The sequence below is a fragment of the Aedes aegypti genome, chromosome 1 (assembly GCF_002204515.2).
Source record: "Aedes aegypti strain LVP_AGWG chromosome 1, AaegL5.0 Primary Assembly, whole genome shotgun sequence".
Taxonomy (NCBI): domain Eukaryota; kingdom Metazoa; phylum Arthropoda; class Insecta; order Diptera; family Culicidae; genus Aedes; species Aedes aegypti.
The window spans coordinates 50872618-50886583 of NC_035107.1; the positions used below are offsets into that span (position 1 = coordinate 50872618).

At 40.7% G+C, this 13966-nt stretch overlaps 1 protein-coding gene across 1 annotated transcript; it reads left to right on the top strand.

Moving 5' to 3' along the window:
• Positions 1-1037: 1037 nt before the first annotated feature.
• LOC5573522 (chromosome-associated kinesin KIF4A) lies at positions 1038-13459 on the top strand. Its single transcript, XM_021848038.1, has 4 exons — positions 1038-2432; positions 10680-12571; positions 12704-13125; positions 13182-13459. The coding sequence occupies exons 1-4, from the start codon at positions 1271-1273 to the stop codon at positions 13249-13251; spliced, it is 3546 nt and encodes a 1181-aa protein (XP_021703730.1). The 5' UTR covers positions 1038-1270; the 3' UTR covers positions 13252-13459.
• Positions 13460-13966: the final 507 nt, after the last annotated feature.

Sequence of the window (13966 nt, forward strand, 5' to 3'; positions counted from 1 at the left end):
ATGCCTTGATGAAAATCGAAAATGGGCCAAGCATTTAAACTTATCATTTTTTCCACATTTTTGTCAGTTTTCAGAATAAAATCAATTATTAGCGTGTAGTAATAGTAATTCGTCACTCAACTAGCAAGAAATCACATTGATTGAATTGAATACTGAAAAATAGAAATTGAAAATGTGGTGAATAATATTCAAATCGAATTTTCTCAGAGTCAACGATCTGAGGATTGGCCCTTTTGAATTGTTACGCGAGATTTGAATCAACGTACAACAGATTCTTCAGCAGGAGATTCTCATTTGACACATTCCCGCATGCGCGTCAGTTTGTTTTGATTTAATTTTGATGACAAGTCAGTAAAAAAACATCAACTACTGAATAGTTGGTAATTGTTTTTACTGACTTTTCGGCCTGTTAGGTAATGTTGTAAAATTGGGTCTGACAGCTACCGTAGTTCAGTAAAAATTAAAAATTATCACTGAACCTCAGAAGTTTTCAATCATAAAGCTGAATGTTCGGTATTTTTTTATTTACAATTCGTACCCAGTATAAACATTACCGAACAAGCAAATCGTGATTGAGTGTGTATGGTTGACCGGAACGATGGCCCTCGAGCCGACCCTTTGTTCCAGATGAACATGTCATAGCTGTTTTAGATTTTTTTTCCGTGCAAAATGAACTCTCAAACCTAATGGCCGGTACGCTGATCATAAGTACTGTGCAAAAGGATAGGACAAGAAACGGTCAAGGAATGATTCCGCCACCGAAATTACTTGAGCTGTACGCTGCTGAGAAGTAGAGCTGATTTCATAACATCAGTAACGCCTGCTGTACAAATCAAATGGAGCTGTCACTTTTCCGTATATACGGAAAAATGTGCCGCTCAATTATTCCGCAAGTAAAAGTGACATTTCGCTCATACTGGATCAGCTGTCAAAATTACTTTGGTAAAAAGGAGAAATTTTACTTGAGCCCTTTACGTTTCAGGTGCATACTACGCATAAGCCGTAACGCCTACTGCAGGCGTTACTACCACGCAAAACCAAAGCAAGCTGTCAAACTTCCATTTTGAAAATCGGCGGTTTTTCGTTGATGCTGTTCTTCTGGTTGGACCGTGCTGTGCGATTTAAATAGCGAAAAATGTTTTAATTTTGGTGCTTTGTGGCTTGGTTTTTTGTTACAATTTTAAGCTGGTCTTACAATCAATTGAGTTTTGTTATCGGGAGTGTTTTAGTGCGACGTATTTGTTGTAAAAATTAGATTTGGAAAACGACGATGTCGAATAACAACCCGGCGGCGGATTCGGTGAAGGTGGCGTTACGCATTCGACCGTTGAACCAAAGGGAACGGGACCGTGGCTGTCGGATTGTGGTCGAGCAGCCCACTTGCCGGGAACCGCAAGTGGTGATCGGTAATGGAATCAGCGGTAAACCGGAGGCATTTACGTTCAACTATGTTTTTGCGCCAGAGGATTCCCAGGAGCAGTTGTACGAGAGTTCGGTGCAACCGCTGCTGGAGAAACTTTACGCCGGGTACAATGTGACGATTTTGGCCTATGGCCAGACGGGTTCCGGCAAGACTTATACGATGGGCACGAACTACGATGGAGAGGAGGACGAGACGATGGGAGTGATTCCGAGGGCGATCAATGACATTTTCGATAGGGTTAAGGAGATGGGAGGCGATTCGGAAATCACCATCAACTGTTCCTTTATGGAGCTTTATCAAGAGAATCTGTACGATTTGCTGTCCAACAAGGGAACTCGAGAGGAGCGAGTGGTGGACATCCGAGAAGCAAACAATCAGATTGTGATTCCGGGCCTGACGGAGATTCCCATTCGATCGGCGGAGGAAACATTTGAAGCGCTGATGAGGGGATCCCAGGAAAGGGCCGTTGCTTCCACAGCCATGAATGCCGTTTCCAGTAGAAGTCACGCGATTTTCACACTTAATTTGACCAACCGCATTAAAGGGGACAAGCCAACGGTGACGACCAGCAAGTTCCATTTGGTAGATTTGGCCGGATCGGAACGGCCCAAGAAGACTCAGGCTACCGGGGAACGGTTTAAAGAAGGCGTAAAGATCAATCAGGGTCTATTAGTTCTGGGCAACGTAATTTCGGCTTTGGGATCCTCCGGTGGCCCCCTTGGACATGTCCCATACCGAGAATCCAAGCTAACCAGACTGCTCCAAGACTCCCTCGGCGGCAACTCCCTGACCCTGATGGTAGCTTGTGTCTCGCCGGCGGATTACAACTGTGAAGAGACCATCAACACGCTTCGGTATGCGAATCGGGCCAAGAACATCAAGAACAAGGCCGTGGTCAACCAGGATCCGAACCAGGCGGAGATTCGCCGGTTGAATGCGATCATTCAGGAGTTGCGGTTGGAACTGTTGGCTTATAGCGCAGGGGGGAAGGAGAATGTTCCGGGTGCGGGTAAGTTCCAATCTAGATGGATAGCGTAGATCAGGGTGTCGAGTACCTGGAAAGCTGCCAGGGAATATAATTTGAGGTCAGGGAGAGCAATATATTTATTATCAATTTAATATCAGGTCTGGTAGCAGGGCTATCTTTGGACACTTGACCACTATTTTAATGAAAGTCACCGAAATTTCTTCATTTTTATGGAAGATCACTTAAATTTTGTTTAGCCCTTTCTTTCAAACGGTAGGTTTGGAGCTCCATTGATTTTTGAGGAATGCGAGGCAAACCGAATCAATGATTACTAGAATATTCGTCGAGCTAACCCAAAAGTCAACTCATTGTTTCAATAGTAAAACTATTGATAAACAATCAATTTACTATTGAAAAACAAGCAAAAATATTTATACCGATTACAAAAAATAAGACCAAATGCTACATTGTTTGCTCAAGCATTTTTTATTAAAATGTTTTTTTGATCAAGAAAAAGTTGAACAAAGTTGTGTGAAAGAGAGGGTTGCCAAATGATTCCTCAAGAAATACCTTTAAAGATTTTTGCATCAATAGTGTCCTAAAGCCCTGTCCCAATTTTAGTATCAAACGCTTAAGTTTAGGCCAGAAACACATGTTTACTTAATTTTTGAATGTTTGTCGTTGATTTAAGTACAAACATGCGTTTTTTCCGGTTTTTGAGATTTTGTCACACCCCTCCTTTGATATAAACTCAAATTTTCGGTGTATTTGATGGTCCGTGTTCCTTCCGAAGTGTCATATGGACCGATGCACGAGTTCACTATTTGACGTTTGAGCGGTGCCGTGTTATTTACGCACCATGGCAACGAGTGAATTCAGCACCGCTAAAACGTCAAATTAGTGAACTCGTGCATAGGTCCATACAATCCCAATGCACCAACCCCCTGAAGAAAGTGCTAGTTCTTGAAGCCAGCCACCATTTGTGGGGCGCGGAAGCGACTAATGTCGTATGAGGAAAAAAATATACTATTGATAATCGTTTATCATTGTGCCTAATAAAATGTGGCTTAGTTATCTTGCAATTGCAGAAACTGAATAAAGTAATACGCACTTAACCTTTCGATTGTCGCGCGTATTTTTGTAACGCGAGTAGTCGCGCGTTGTACTGTGTACAACACGCTTGGTTTTGCGAATATTCCAGGAGCCTGACTACTTAGAGAAATGGCGTCTTCGGCAAAGTTGTTCAGTGGCTCAAGGGCTGTCATTGACCGAGTTAGTTGATTCTTAATTTTGCCAACAGGTGACGCTAGTGAGCATGAAACATTTGTTTTGCAGATCTCAGATTCTTGACCACTTAGAAAGATGGCATCTCCAGCAAAGTTGTTCAGTAGCTCAAATGCTTTCTTTGTTTAATCCTTACAGTTCCTGTTTAGCTAAAATAATGATGGTCCTTGAGCTACGCATCAACTTTGTCGAAGATACCATCTTTCTAAAAGGTTAAAAGGTTAGGATCCTGAGCTATCCGCAAAACAAAAGTTTCATGCTCACTAGCGCCACCTGGTGGCAAAGTTTTGAATCAACTAGCTCAAACAATGATAGTTTTTAACTTATTGAACAACTTTGCCGAAGATGCCATCCTTCTAAATGGTCAGGATCCTGAAATATCTGCAGAACAAAAGTAAAAGTTCCATGCCCGCTAGTGCCACCTAGCGGTCAAATTCCGAACTAAACGAGGTACCATCAAATATCGCTACATCTCCAGAACAACTTTTAATGAAGACCCCATGTTTCGAAATTATATGGATTTTGAGATATACCGATTTAAAATGGCGGTCTTCTCATTATTATGCGACTTCTATGTACATTTGTTGATTTTACCGCATTATAAAGAGCTATACTGTAAACAAAAACTGTTGAGTATTAATCTTTAGAAGATTCTTGAGGAATACATTTTGGTTTGGTGTCGATAGATATCTTTATTACAAGGGGACGGACCTGGTGTAGTGGTTAGAACACACGCCTCTCACGCCGAGGACCTGGGATCGAATCCCATCCCCGAGATAGTCACTAAAAATTTCAGTGACGACTTCCTTCGGAAGAGAAGTAAAGCCGTTGGTCCCGAGATGAACTAGTCCAGGGCTAAAAATCTCGTTAATAAAGATAGAAAAAAAAAAAAATCTTTATTACAAAGTACAACAGCGCGACAGCCCGAAGGTTAACACCAGAATGAAACAAACATAATCAAAAGTGTCAAGGTTTAAAATTGGACCATAAAATAAAGTTTCAACATGCTCATCCTGTTATTTAGCTTCTATAAAAAAATTTAGGATCCTATACTATACTCCCAGGAATTTGAAAAAAAAATTGGAGGAATTGATCCAGAGGCTATTTTTAGCAATTTCCACCAATAATGTCTCCAGTTATTGATATAGAAAATCTTCAATTGATTCCTACAGTAATTCTTTCAAGTGAATCCAAGTTCTATTCCACAGTTTTCGACAAAATTTGTTCAAAGATTTTTTTTCCACGATTCAATAAGAATCTCTATCAGAATTTCCAAAGTCATTTTTTTAGTTATTCTTTCAAATACTTCCGTAGGACTTCCTTCCACGGTTTCTCCCAGGAATTGTTTCATGACTGGTGCCGTAGAAGCAAACTGGTAGTAAGCATCGAGAAATGTCAGGTGACTACTTTTCACCGTATTGTCAATCCAATCTTATTCGATTACCATATTGAGGGCAACACTCTTATCAGAGTTTCCAGCGTGAACGATCCGGGGTTTCAGCTAGACTCAAGATTGACATTCGACTTGCACCGTTCATCGATCATAACGAAGGCAGTTAGGATTCATCTCCAAAGTGGCGAGAGATTTTTCGGATCCTCATTGTTGGAAATCGCTATACTGTGCTCTTGTTCGTCCAATTCTTGAAAATGTGTCCGTTGTATTGAATCAAGTAACGTGGAGTCTGAGGATTGAAAGAATTAAAAAAACGATTCGTTCGCTCTGTTTTGAGGAACCTGCTGTGGAGAGATCCTACCAACTTACCACCATATCAAGATAGGTGTAGGCTGCTTGGACTTGATACCCTGGAACATCGACGGAAAATCCAGCAATCGCTGCTTGTTTCCAAAGTGTTGACCGGTGAAATTGGTAGCCCAGATCTTTTGTCGCTGATCAACTTTCGAGTACCGAACACGACGTTGCTGCAGCCAATATTTCATAGGACCGCGTTCGGGTATAATGAGCCTATAACTACCTGTATTCGTGAGTTTACGGCTGTTGAAGATCTGTTCAATTTTGACGAACCAACTGAACGATTTGCAAATCGAATTAGGTCTGTAGTAACTTAGTATAGTTTTTTATTCATTATGACGAAATATTGTCAGATGAATTATTTTAAATACAAATACAAATGAATTATTTCAGGAAATCTATTAAAAGCTTTCTCTGAAATTTCGAAATGTTTCGACGAAAATTCTTCTAAAAAATTCGCAAGTCCTCAATTTCTCAAATAAATTCTCTATGGATTCTTCAATCGTTCATATCCATTTCCTCACCTTCCAATATAATAGCCGGATATTCCTACACAAATTGCCTCAGGATTCCGTTCTATGTTTTTCAGGGATTCCTATACAAAATTCCAAAAAATAAAATCCAGTGATTTGCTTGGGTACATTGTGGAAGTGGAACACGTTTTTGCCTCAAGCACCAAAATAGCGCTATTTACTTACCAACTTACATGAAGGTTTACCAACGCTTAATTTGCCACAGAATTCAAACTTAATACGTGAAACAATACTTTTCAACAAAGTTCGAATTGCTTTCGATGATCAAACGATATTTTTGATGGTTTAGAAAATTTATTTTATAAAAGAGAAATGAAGAGTTTTGTATGGGGACTGGAAGCATGTTGGAAAGTAAATTCAATCTAAACTTAAATTATATGTTAAATGAATGTTTAAATCCTATTTTGCATGCATGCTGAATTTGATGTCAAAAATTGACAAATCATGCTTTAAATTTCATGTGAAAATCATGTAAACCAGTAAGTTTTACATTCTTGGCGACTTGTAGCTCAAAATTGTGACGTGCTGGAACATTCATGACAAAGGCATCAGATTCAGCAACCCCAAATCTACTAGAACCACATAATTTGATCCTTGAGACACGCAAACATGTCATTTATATTACGCTGTGTTATTTTCCTCCAAGGCTTTCTCAAGAGTGGATTTTTCGGAGTTCCTTGCAGGCTCTCACCATGTATTTTAACAAGAGTCCCATCAGAGATTACTTAAGTATTTTCTTTAGGAATAGCGCTCGGATATTTTCGGGAAATTGATAACCGTGCGGTTAGTGTCGGCAGGCAGTTGAGCGCATCGTGCTATGGGGTATGGATTCGATTTCCGCTTCAGCCCTTAAAGCATTACGTCAGGAATGTTTCTCGATTGTACCACTTGTCCGTTGTTTACTGTTAAGTTACAGTCTGTGTGGCTAAATCGCTGAAGACGGTATCTGTGTCTTTTAAAAACTTCTGAAATAAAAAAAAATCAATATTCCCTGGAGCTATGCCTGAAAGGATTCCTAGAAAATTTCTGGAATTCAAGAAAAAAATGAAGTCATTTCTGAAGGCATCTTTAAAGAAATTCATTTCAAACAAGAATGAAAACTACCGTCGATGGGGGTGACAATGGGTCTAGGGGGTGAGATTGGGTCAAAACGGGGAAATATGTTTTGTGAAATATTTCAGCTAATAACGCTGATATCATTGAAATTAATAATTCATATGATAGGGAACATATTATTGCACATAATTAATAACAATATACATTTTTAGAAATAGTAGTTTTTGTTTACTACATCAATAAAATTGCATGTTGAAACTAGATAAAATTTACAACATAAAATTTCTCCTGTACAAAGTATCACGCATGTACTCTAGCCTCTATCGTTGTATTAGTAGAATGTTGAAAGTCTTTTCATTACACATCACAGGTATTTTCCGGAATCTGTTTGATTTTCCCACAAAAAATCATTTTTTTCGGTACGATGTCTAAAACATTGAAAATTGGGGTGAGATTGGGTCAAGCAAGAACGATGGTAAATGAAATTCTAAGTCCACTTTTTTGACATTTTACGGTGCCGGGTACTCTCTTTTTTATTAAGATGTGTTTATTCTTTCTATATACAGCATCTCTAAACATCAAACAAGTCTACTTGAGTATTCCGTGCATTGAATAAGAATATAACGCATTTTGACAACTTCTCAAACCAGCAACTGTGTTTCGTGCGCAGCAACATCGTAAATTTTTATCAAAAGGGTGTTTTTTTTCTAAATTTGATTATTTATCAGTGTTTTCATATTATAGCAACATCCCACGGAAGTACAAATGAGTTGGATCGCTGAAATACTGGGATTATGACGTCAACTTCTGCCTGAAATTTATTGATCGTGGAATGTCGCACCGAAATTTAACTATTTGCGAATGTTAATCACTGTTTCAGAACACCTTTGGGGAAACTGAATGGGCTTTACAGCAATGGGGATGAGACTTTGAAGACAATTTGAGGGAAAAACCAAGAAAATTTATGTAAACTTGACGATAAATGTTGGGTTTACATATTTTTTCTCATAGCTCTTCAATTTTCTGTATAATCTTTCTCTTAAGTGGGTTTATCATACTTGTGAAACATCTTAGATATTTGTTTGTCTTGTTTGCATCGTTTTTTATCAATATTTTTCAGTTGTGAATGGTTTTGAAATCATATTCTCAAAAACAAGTTATTTTAATTACAGTGACCCAATGTCACCCTCTCTATGGGGTGAGATTGGGTCATTTTTCATTCACTTGTGGTGCCACTTTGAATAAATATTTGTCTTTAATTTTTTGAACAGTTGTTAATGTACCATCAAAGTACATACACACCAAATTTGAAGTTTATTGGAGTTAAATTGCGATAGTTATTCAAAAAATAAATCGCACATATCCCTTTTTGACCCATTGTCACCCCCAACGACGGTATAGAGGAAGTTCTAAATCTTGGAAGAAATTCCTGAAAAAATCCTTGAGGAATCTCTAGAAAAATCACTTAGAAAAAATCTAGGAGGAATACTTAGAACGAAGCTCTTGGAGAAATTTCGTAGAAGTTCATGAAAGGCCAGAAAATGATTTAATGATTATAAATCTTCAAGCTATGCATATCTGACCAAGGATACAAACTCTAATGAAATTGAATGATATAGCGCTAAATTCAATTTTCATTTATTTATAGGTATTCTACTAAACGACAGATACGACTTCAACCGTAAGGTTGTCTTCAGTGTCGTATCGTGTACTAGTCGAGTGTCTACATGGATTAGTCTGTTATTAGATTTATTTCTGTTTTCCTGGTTCCTGTATGGTCTCTTTTTTCGACAAGAGATCTCTGAAGTTCCTATTTTTAAAACACTGCAGTCCTGTAATATGTATAATCATGAGCAAAATTATTAAAATTTCCAGCTGAAAGGATATTTTTTTTTTAATTTCAAATTTTATGGAAGTCTAACCATTTTCTATTACTTGATGAAGACTGTATTTCTACAAAAAAGGCAATCATAAATAGTCATCCGTAATTTGTCTTGAAGATGGCTCTGCAATAATTCTCCAAGATTGGCCCTTGGCTGATAACTGTTTTAGACGTTTCCATGTATTTCGCCAGGAATCTGTCAACAAGGACTCTTTTAGAATCTGGCGAGGATGTCAAAAAAAATCCATTTGTTTCTCTAAAAAAAGTCCGCTAGGGAGCTTATCAGCAACCTAACGATGATACAACAATATATTCGCTTAGTGTTTGGCATAAAAATCTATCAAATAACCTAAACATATCAAGAAAATCTTTTAAGGAACCATCAAAGAGTCCATCAAAGACCTTATTAGGTATCCGCTAGTAATCATTTCAGTGATTTGTCAGGGATCTTTCAAGGAGTTCGTCAAGCATCCTGTTAAGATTTCTCCAAACATCTTATAAAGGATCCGTTGGAAATCTTTTTAGAAATTCAACAAGGATCTCATAGAATACTAAACAAGCAATCCGCAATAAGTCTTTTTAGGACATTTGGCATGGATTCCAATGACATTTTCCTAAGATCATATAAGATTTGGCAAGACTTTAGAAAAACTCAGCATTTTTTTAATTTGAAATAAATCTAAAAAATCTGTATGCAAACTGTTTATTAGAGTTTTTAAACAATCTCTGAATTTTTCATCAAACGATAGTATCACAAATGAATTTTAAAGATGTCTTAGTTATATCCTTGAAACCTACTAGTTCGAAAAGATTGCGTTTTACTGAATTTTCAGCAAAAGTTTCGTAGTTTTATTTCATATTGGCCGCATGTATTCTCAATCGAATTTTGGGTATTATTTTGCTTTAGAATATATTTTGTTTTCGGAGTAATAATATAGACTCTAAAAAGGCCTATAATTAGATTTCTAATGATGTAATAAAATATGCTAGGCAAATAATTAGTTATGCTATCGACAAAAACTTTTTGTAAAATGATAACTTGTTGAATCCAATGGAGTAGTGCTTCGTGAAGCCCAAGCAGGACAGTTCGGTTTTGCGTCGTCCGATAGATTTTGCTCACAATTTCGCGCGTGTTTGCGTCGCTAGAATTTTTTTTTTGCGTATCGTTATTTTATACAATCCGATGACTCTGGAGGGAGCAAAAATATTACTGCACTCGACAAGCATTTCGCGAAAGACTATTTATACTAAATAAACTATTATTTTCTCTTTTGATTGCCGGCATTCAAAAGATTAAATTGAGAACACTTAAATAACAAATGTTTATGGTCTATCGCCAGCTTTCTAGGCGAATCCTTACAATATACCTACCCCAACCTCCCAACTCCGTAGCACTTATGAGGGTGTCGCTGAGTCGGTGGCCTCTCATTAAGTAAGTTCTACATCAACATTTCCTTCCCCTGTCCCAAGTTACGGTAAAGATGGGCGTGGCCGGGAACAGTGATATTCATGCTTTTAGTATTCTTGTTTATGATTTGAACAAGGTATACTCCCCTGCCTTGTTCCTGAAAGTAGTCAGAATGAGATTATTAAAAAGAAACATGAATGTTGCTAGTTTCCAATCTACGAAGTATACCGTAACTACGCTAACGCTAACGCTGATGATAACTTGTTGAATGCAATGGTCTGAAAATCATTTTGAAAGTTAAGGAATGCATCTCTTAAAAATGACTCGATACTCTGTAAATGTTCAACTTGACTCTAATTTCTGACTTATCTTTCAGCTAACCGTCCCTCGACGGTCCCAGGTAACAAATCTGGTATCATTCGGTCCAACAGCGATCATCATTTGGTCAACGGATTCATCCCCACCGGTGAAGCCATTCGCCAGGAAAAGGAAATGATGGACAAGATACGCACCTTGCAGCAACAGCTGCAATCGGCCCTTCAGGATATGGCCAACGATCAGCTGCGCACGCTGACGGCGGAAAAAATTGTCGAAGAAATCGAAGCACTCCTGGCGCAAAGTCCCGATTCGGACCTGAAGCAGGGCATACAAGCCATTTTGGACGGGTACAAAGAAGAGACGGCTTCAATCCGAACGGAATCGCAGGTTTCCGATTCCCTGCTGCATTCTGCGGCTGAAGAGTTCCAGAATCGCTCCGACACGCACACCCAAAAGCAAATGAAGATTCGCGACGAGTTGAGACAGCTGAACCGAGAGCTGGAGCTCAAGGAGGAACTCCACCGGAAGTGCTTGGGTAACATTTCCAACTTGACTTTCACCGTTGACGATAGCAGCACAAGCAACGATAGGCTTGAAGAGTATGAAGACAAAATCAAGGAGCTGGAGAAGCAGATCGAAGAGCTTAACGATCAGCTGAACACGACGAAAGTGGTGGACAAGAAGAGCAAATTGGCTGAGGAGCGTCGGAAGAAGGTCCAGCAGTTGGAGGCTGAGCTGGCAGAACTTCGGAAGAAGAGCATCCAGCAGGCAAAGATGTTGCAGCTGAAGGAGAAGGACACTCAGCGGGTGCAGAACTTGAGCAGAGAAATCCAAGCCATGAAGGCAACTCGCGTCAAACTGGTTAAGTCGATGCGAGCCGAAAGCGAAAACTTCCGCCAGTGGAAAATCAATCGAGAGAAAGAGATTTGTCAACTACGAGAGAAGGATCGCAAGCTCAAGAACGAAATGGTTCGTCTGCAGACCGTTCACGACAAGCAGCAGAATGTGCTGAAGCGTAAGGTCGAAGAAGCGGTCGCTGTGAATAAGCGTCTTAAGGAAGCGCTTGAACGGCAGAAAAACGTCCAAGCCATGCGAGCTGCTCGAGCTATTGGTAAACCCGTTCGAGGTGCGGATGTCTCTTCTTGGGTAGACCACGAACTGGAACTGATCCGATCGGTAACGGATGCTTCCGTCACTCTGAAACTCCTGATGGACGATCGTGCCTTACTGAACAGTAAACTCATGGAGATGAAGGGCAACACCGAAGAGCACGGCGAAGACGAGATCAAACAGCAAGAGCATGACCTCGAGCTTCGTAACGCGCAGATCGCTGACCTCCAACAGAAAATCCTCTCCACAGACGTCGATTCCAAGCAGAAGGCCATCCTCGAAGGCATCCCCACACTTCCAGAAGCGAAACAAGTGCTCAAAAAGCTCCTCACGGTTTTCACCGAGACCCAAGAAGAATCGGCCAAAACGCGCCACCAGCTTGTCGATACTCGCCTCTCGGTCGAATGCCTGGAAGAAAACGTCCGACAGTTAACCTCCGAACTGGCCGAAACCAAGCAACGCTTCACCGACGAAACCAACGAACTTGCCAAGATGTACGAAGAGAAACTGTCCATGCTGCTGCTGTCGAAGCAAAAGTATGCCCGTCAATCCAAGGAGATGACCAACACGTGCGATTCGATTCTGCAAGAGGCCAGCGACCGCATGGAGAAGATGCGCCAAGAGCTGGACTCGGTGAAGGAAGCCAACCGGCTGCTCAACAAACAACTGGAAGAGGCCAAAAACAGTCGGGCAGCTCGGAGGACGCGGAACAGCGCCAAGTCCACGGCACCCGCCATCGAGGATGATGAGGAAGAGGAAGAAGATGAACTGGAATCGATCGAGTCGGACCAAGAGGACGATCCGGACTTCAGAGCCACTCCACGCTGGAAGCAGAAAAAGGTAAGTCCTGAACTTTCTATTCCCTTTCGATTCTTGTTTCATCGCATGTCGAACTCCGCCCCAGACGATGAAGATCTTCGAAGCGAGTTGCTCTTCGAATGTTTGAAGCTCACTCAAGTTCCGTTTTTGTAGGCCGGTAAGGGCATCCGGGAGTCGGTCATGAAGAAGGGAGTCACAGCGAAGAAGCGACAAACGGGGGTAGAAGCGGACGGTGGGGAAGATAGCACCAACACGACAAAGTCATCGCACAATACGAGCAACCAGGCGCACTGCAGCTGTGGATCGACCTGTTCTACGAAGCGATGTGGCTGCAAGAAGCAGGGCGAATTCTGCGGCGATCAGTGCCGCTGTCCGCCCGGATGCGTCAACAAGAAGTTTGACGAGAAGTCGCTGAAGGAAGATGAGGAAGATGGTGACCAGGAGATGGCCGATGTCGACCAAGCCGAGGACAAGGAAAACGTGGTGCAGAATGGTGACCGATCGCTGGAGAAGCGCAAATCGCAGGACGATAGCAGCGACGGCAGCGTGGAGAATCAGACGCCGAAGAGGATCAAGTATGTTGCCATGATGGTGAAACGTTTCGATCGATTAATAATGCGTTGATTTGCAGGAACGACATTCTGACTCCGACCTATGTGTACTCGGTCAAGAAGAGGAAACCCCTGCTGGACGATATGTGAGGGAGTGATTGGCGGAGAAGCAGCCGGAGTGAGTAGAATACAAGACTTGATTCGTTTGTATTGTGCGTCAAGCATATTTTTTTTTCGTTAAGCTCATTTGACCATTTAATTGTATTGATTCGAGACCATCTTCATAAACTGTTTAGTTTGTATTTTTTTTATAAATATTTGTATTACACGATTTATTTTACACGCCAGAATGAAAAAAGGGTAGTATATTCATCCGAACTATGTCCATTGAGTAGGGTAATTGGATAGGGACCCGTAAATAAGCATAATCATTGATGGCCGTACAATTCGTAGTTGCTACTCCGTGATTGACTGGAATAATCAAAATTGCACAGAGAAACAACAGAAGTAGCTTGGGAGTAGTATACCATCTTCATGGGTTATATAAGAAAACACGGATAAGCAGAGAATAAATGTTAGTGATTGTTACATGCTTTATTGAAGGCATGCCTACGCTGAATTCATAGAAAGCTTTTTATGCGCAGCTCGAATGCGAGTACGATAGCTGCCCAAGCCACGAAGTCAAGATCATCATAGGAGATCTTAACGCCCAGGTTGGCCAGGAGGAGGAATGCAGACCGACTTTTGGAAAGTTCAGCGTATCACCACAGCAGACAGAATCGCAAATCGACCACGTTCTGATTGATGGTCGGCACTTCTCCGACATTATCGACGTCAGGACCTATCGTGGCGCTAACATCGACTC

Coding starts and splice junctions, on each gene's coding strand:
- LOC5573522 (XM_021848038.1), top strand. CDS start 1,271: ATGTCGAATAACAACCCGGCGGCGGATTCGGTGAAGGTGGCGTTACGC. Junction 2,433..10,679: donor GGAGAATGTTCCGGGTGCGG/GTAAGTTCCAAT, acceptor CTTATCTTTCAG/CTAACCGTCCCTCGACGGTC. Junction 12,572..12,703: donor CACGCTGGAAGCAGAAAAAG/GTAAGTCCTGAA, acceptor CCGTTTTTGTAG/GCCGGTAAGGGCATCCGGGA.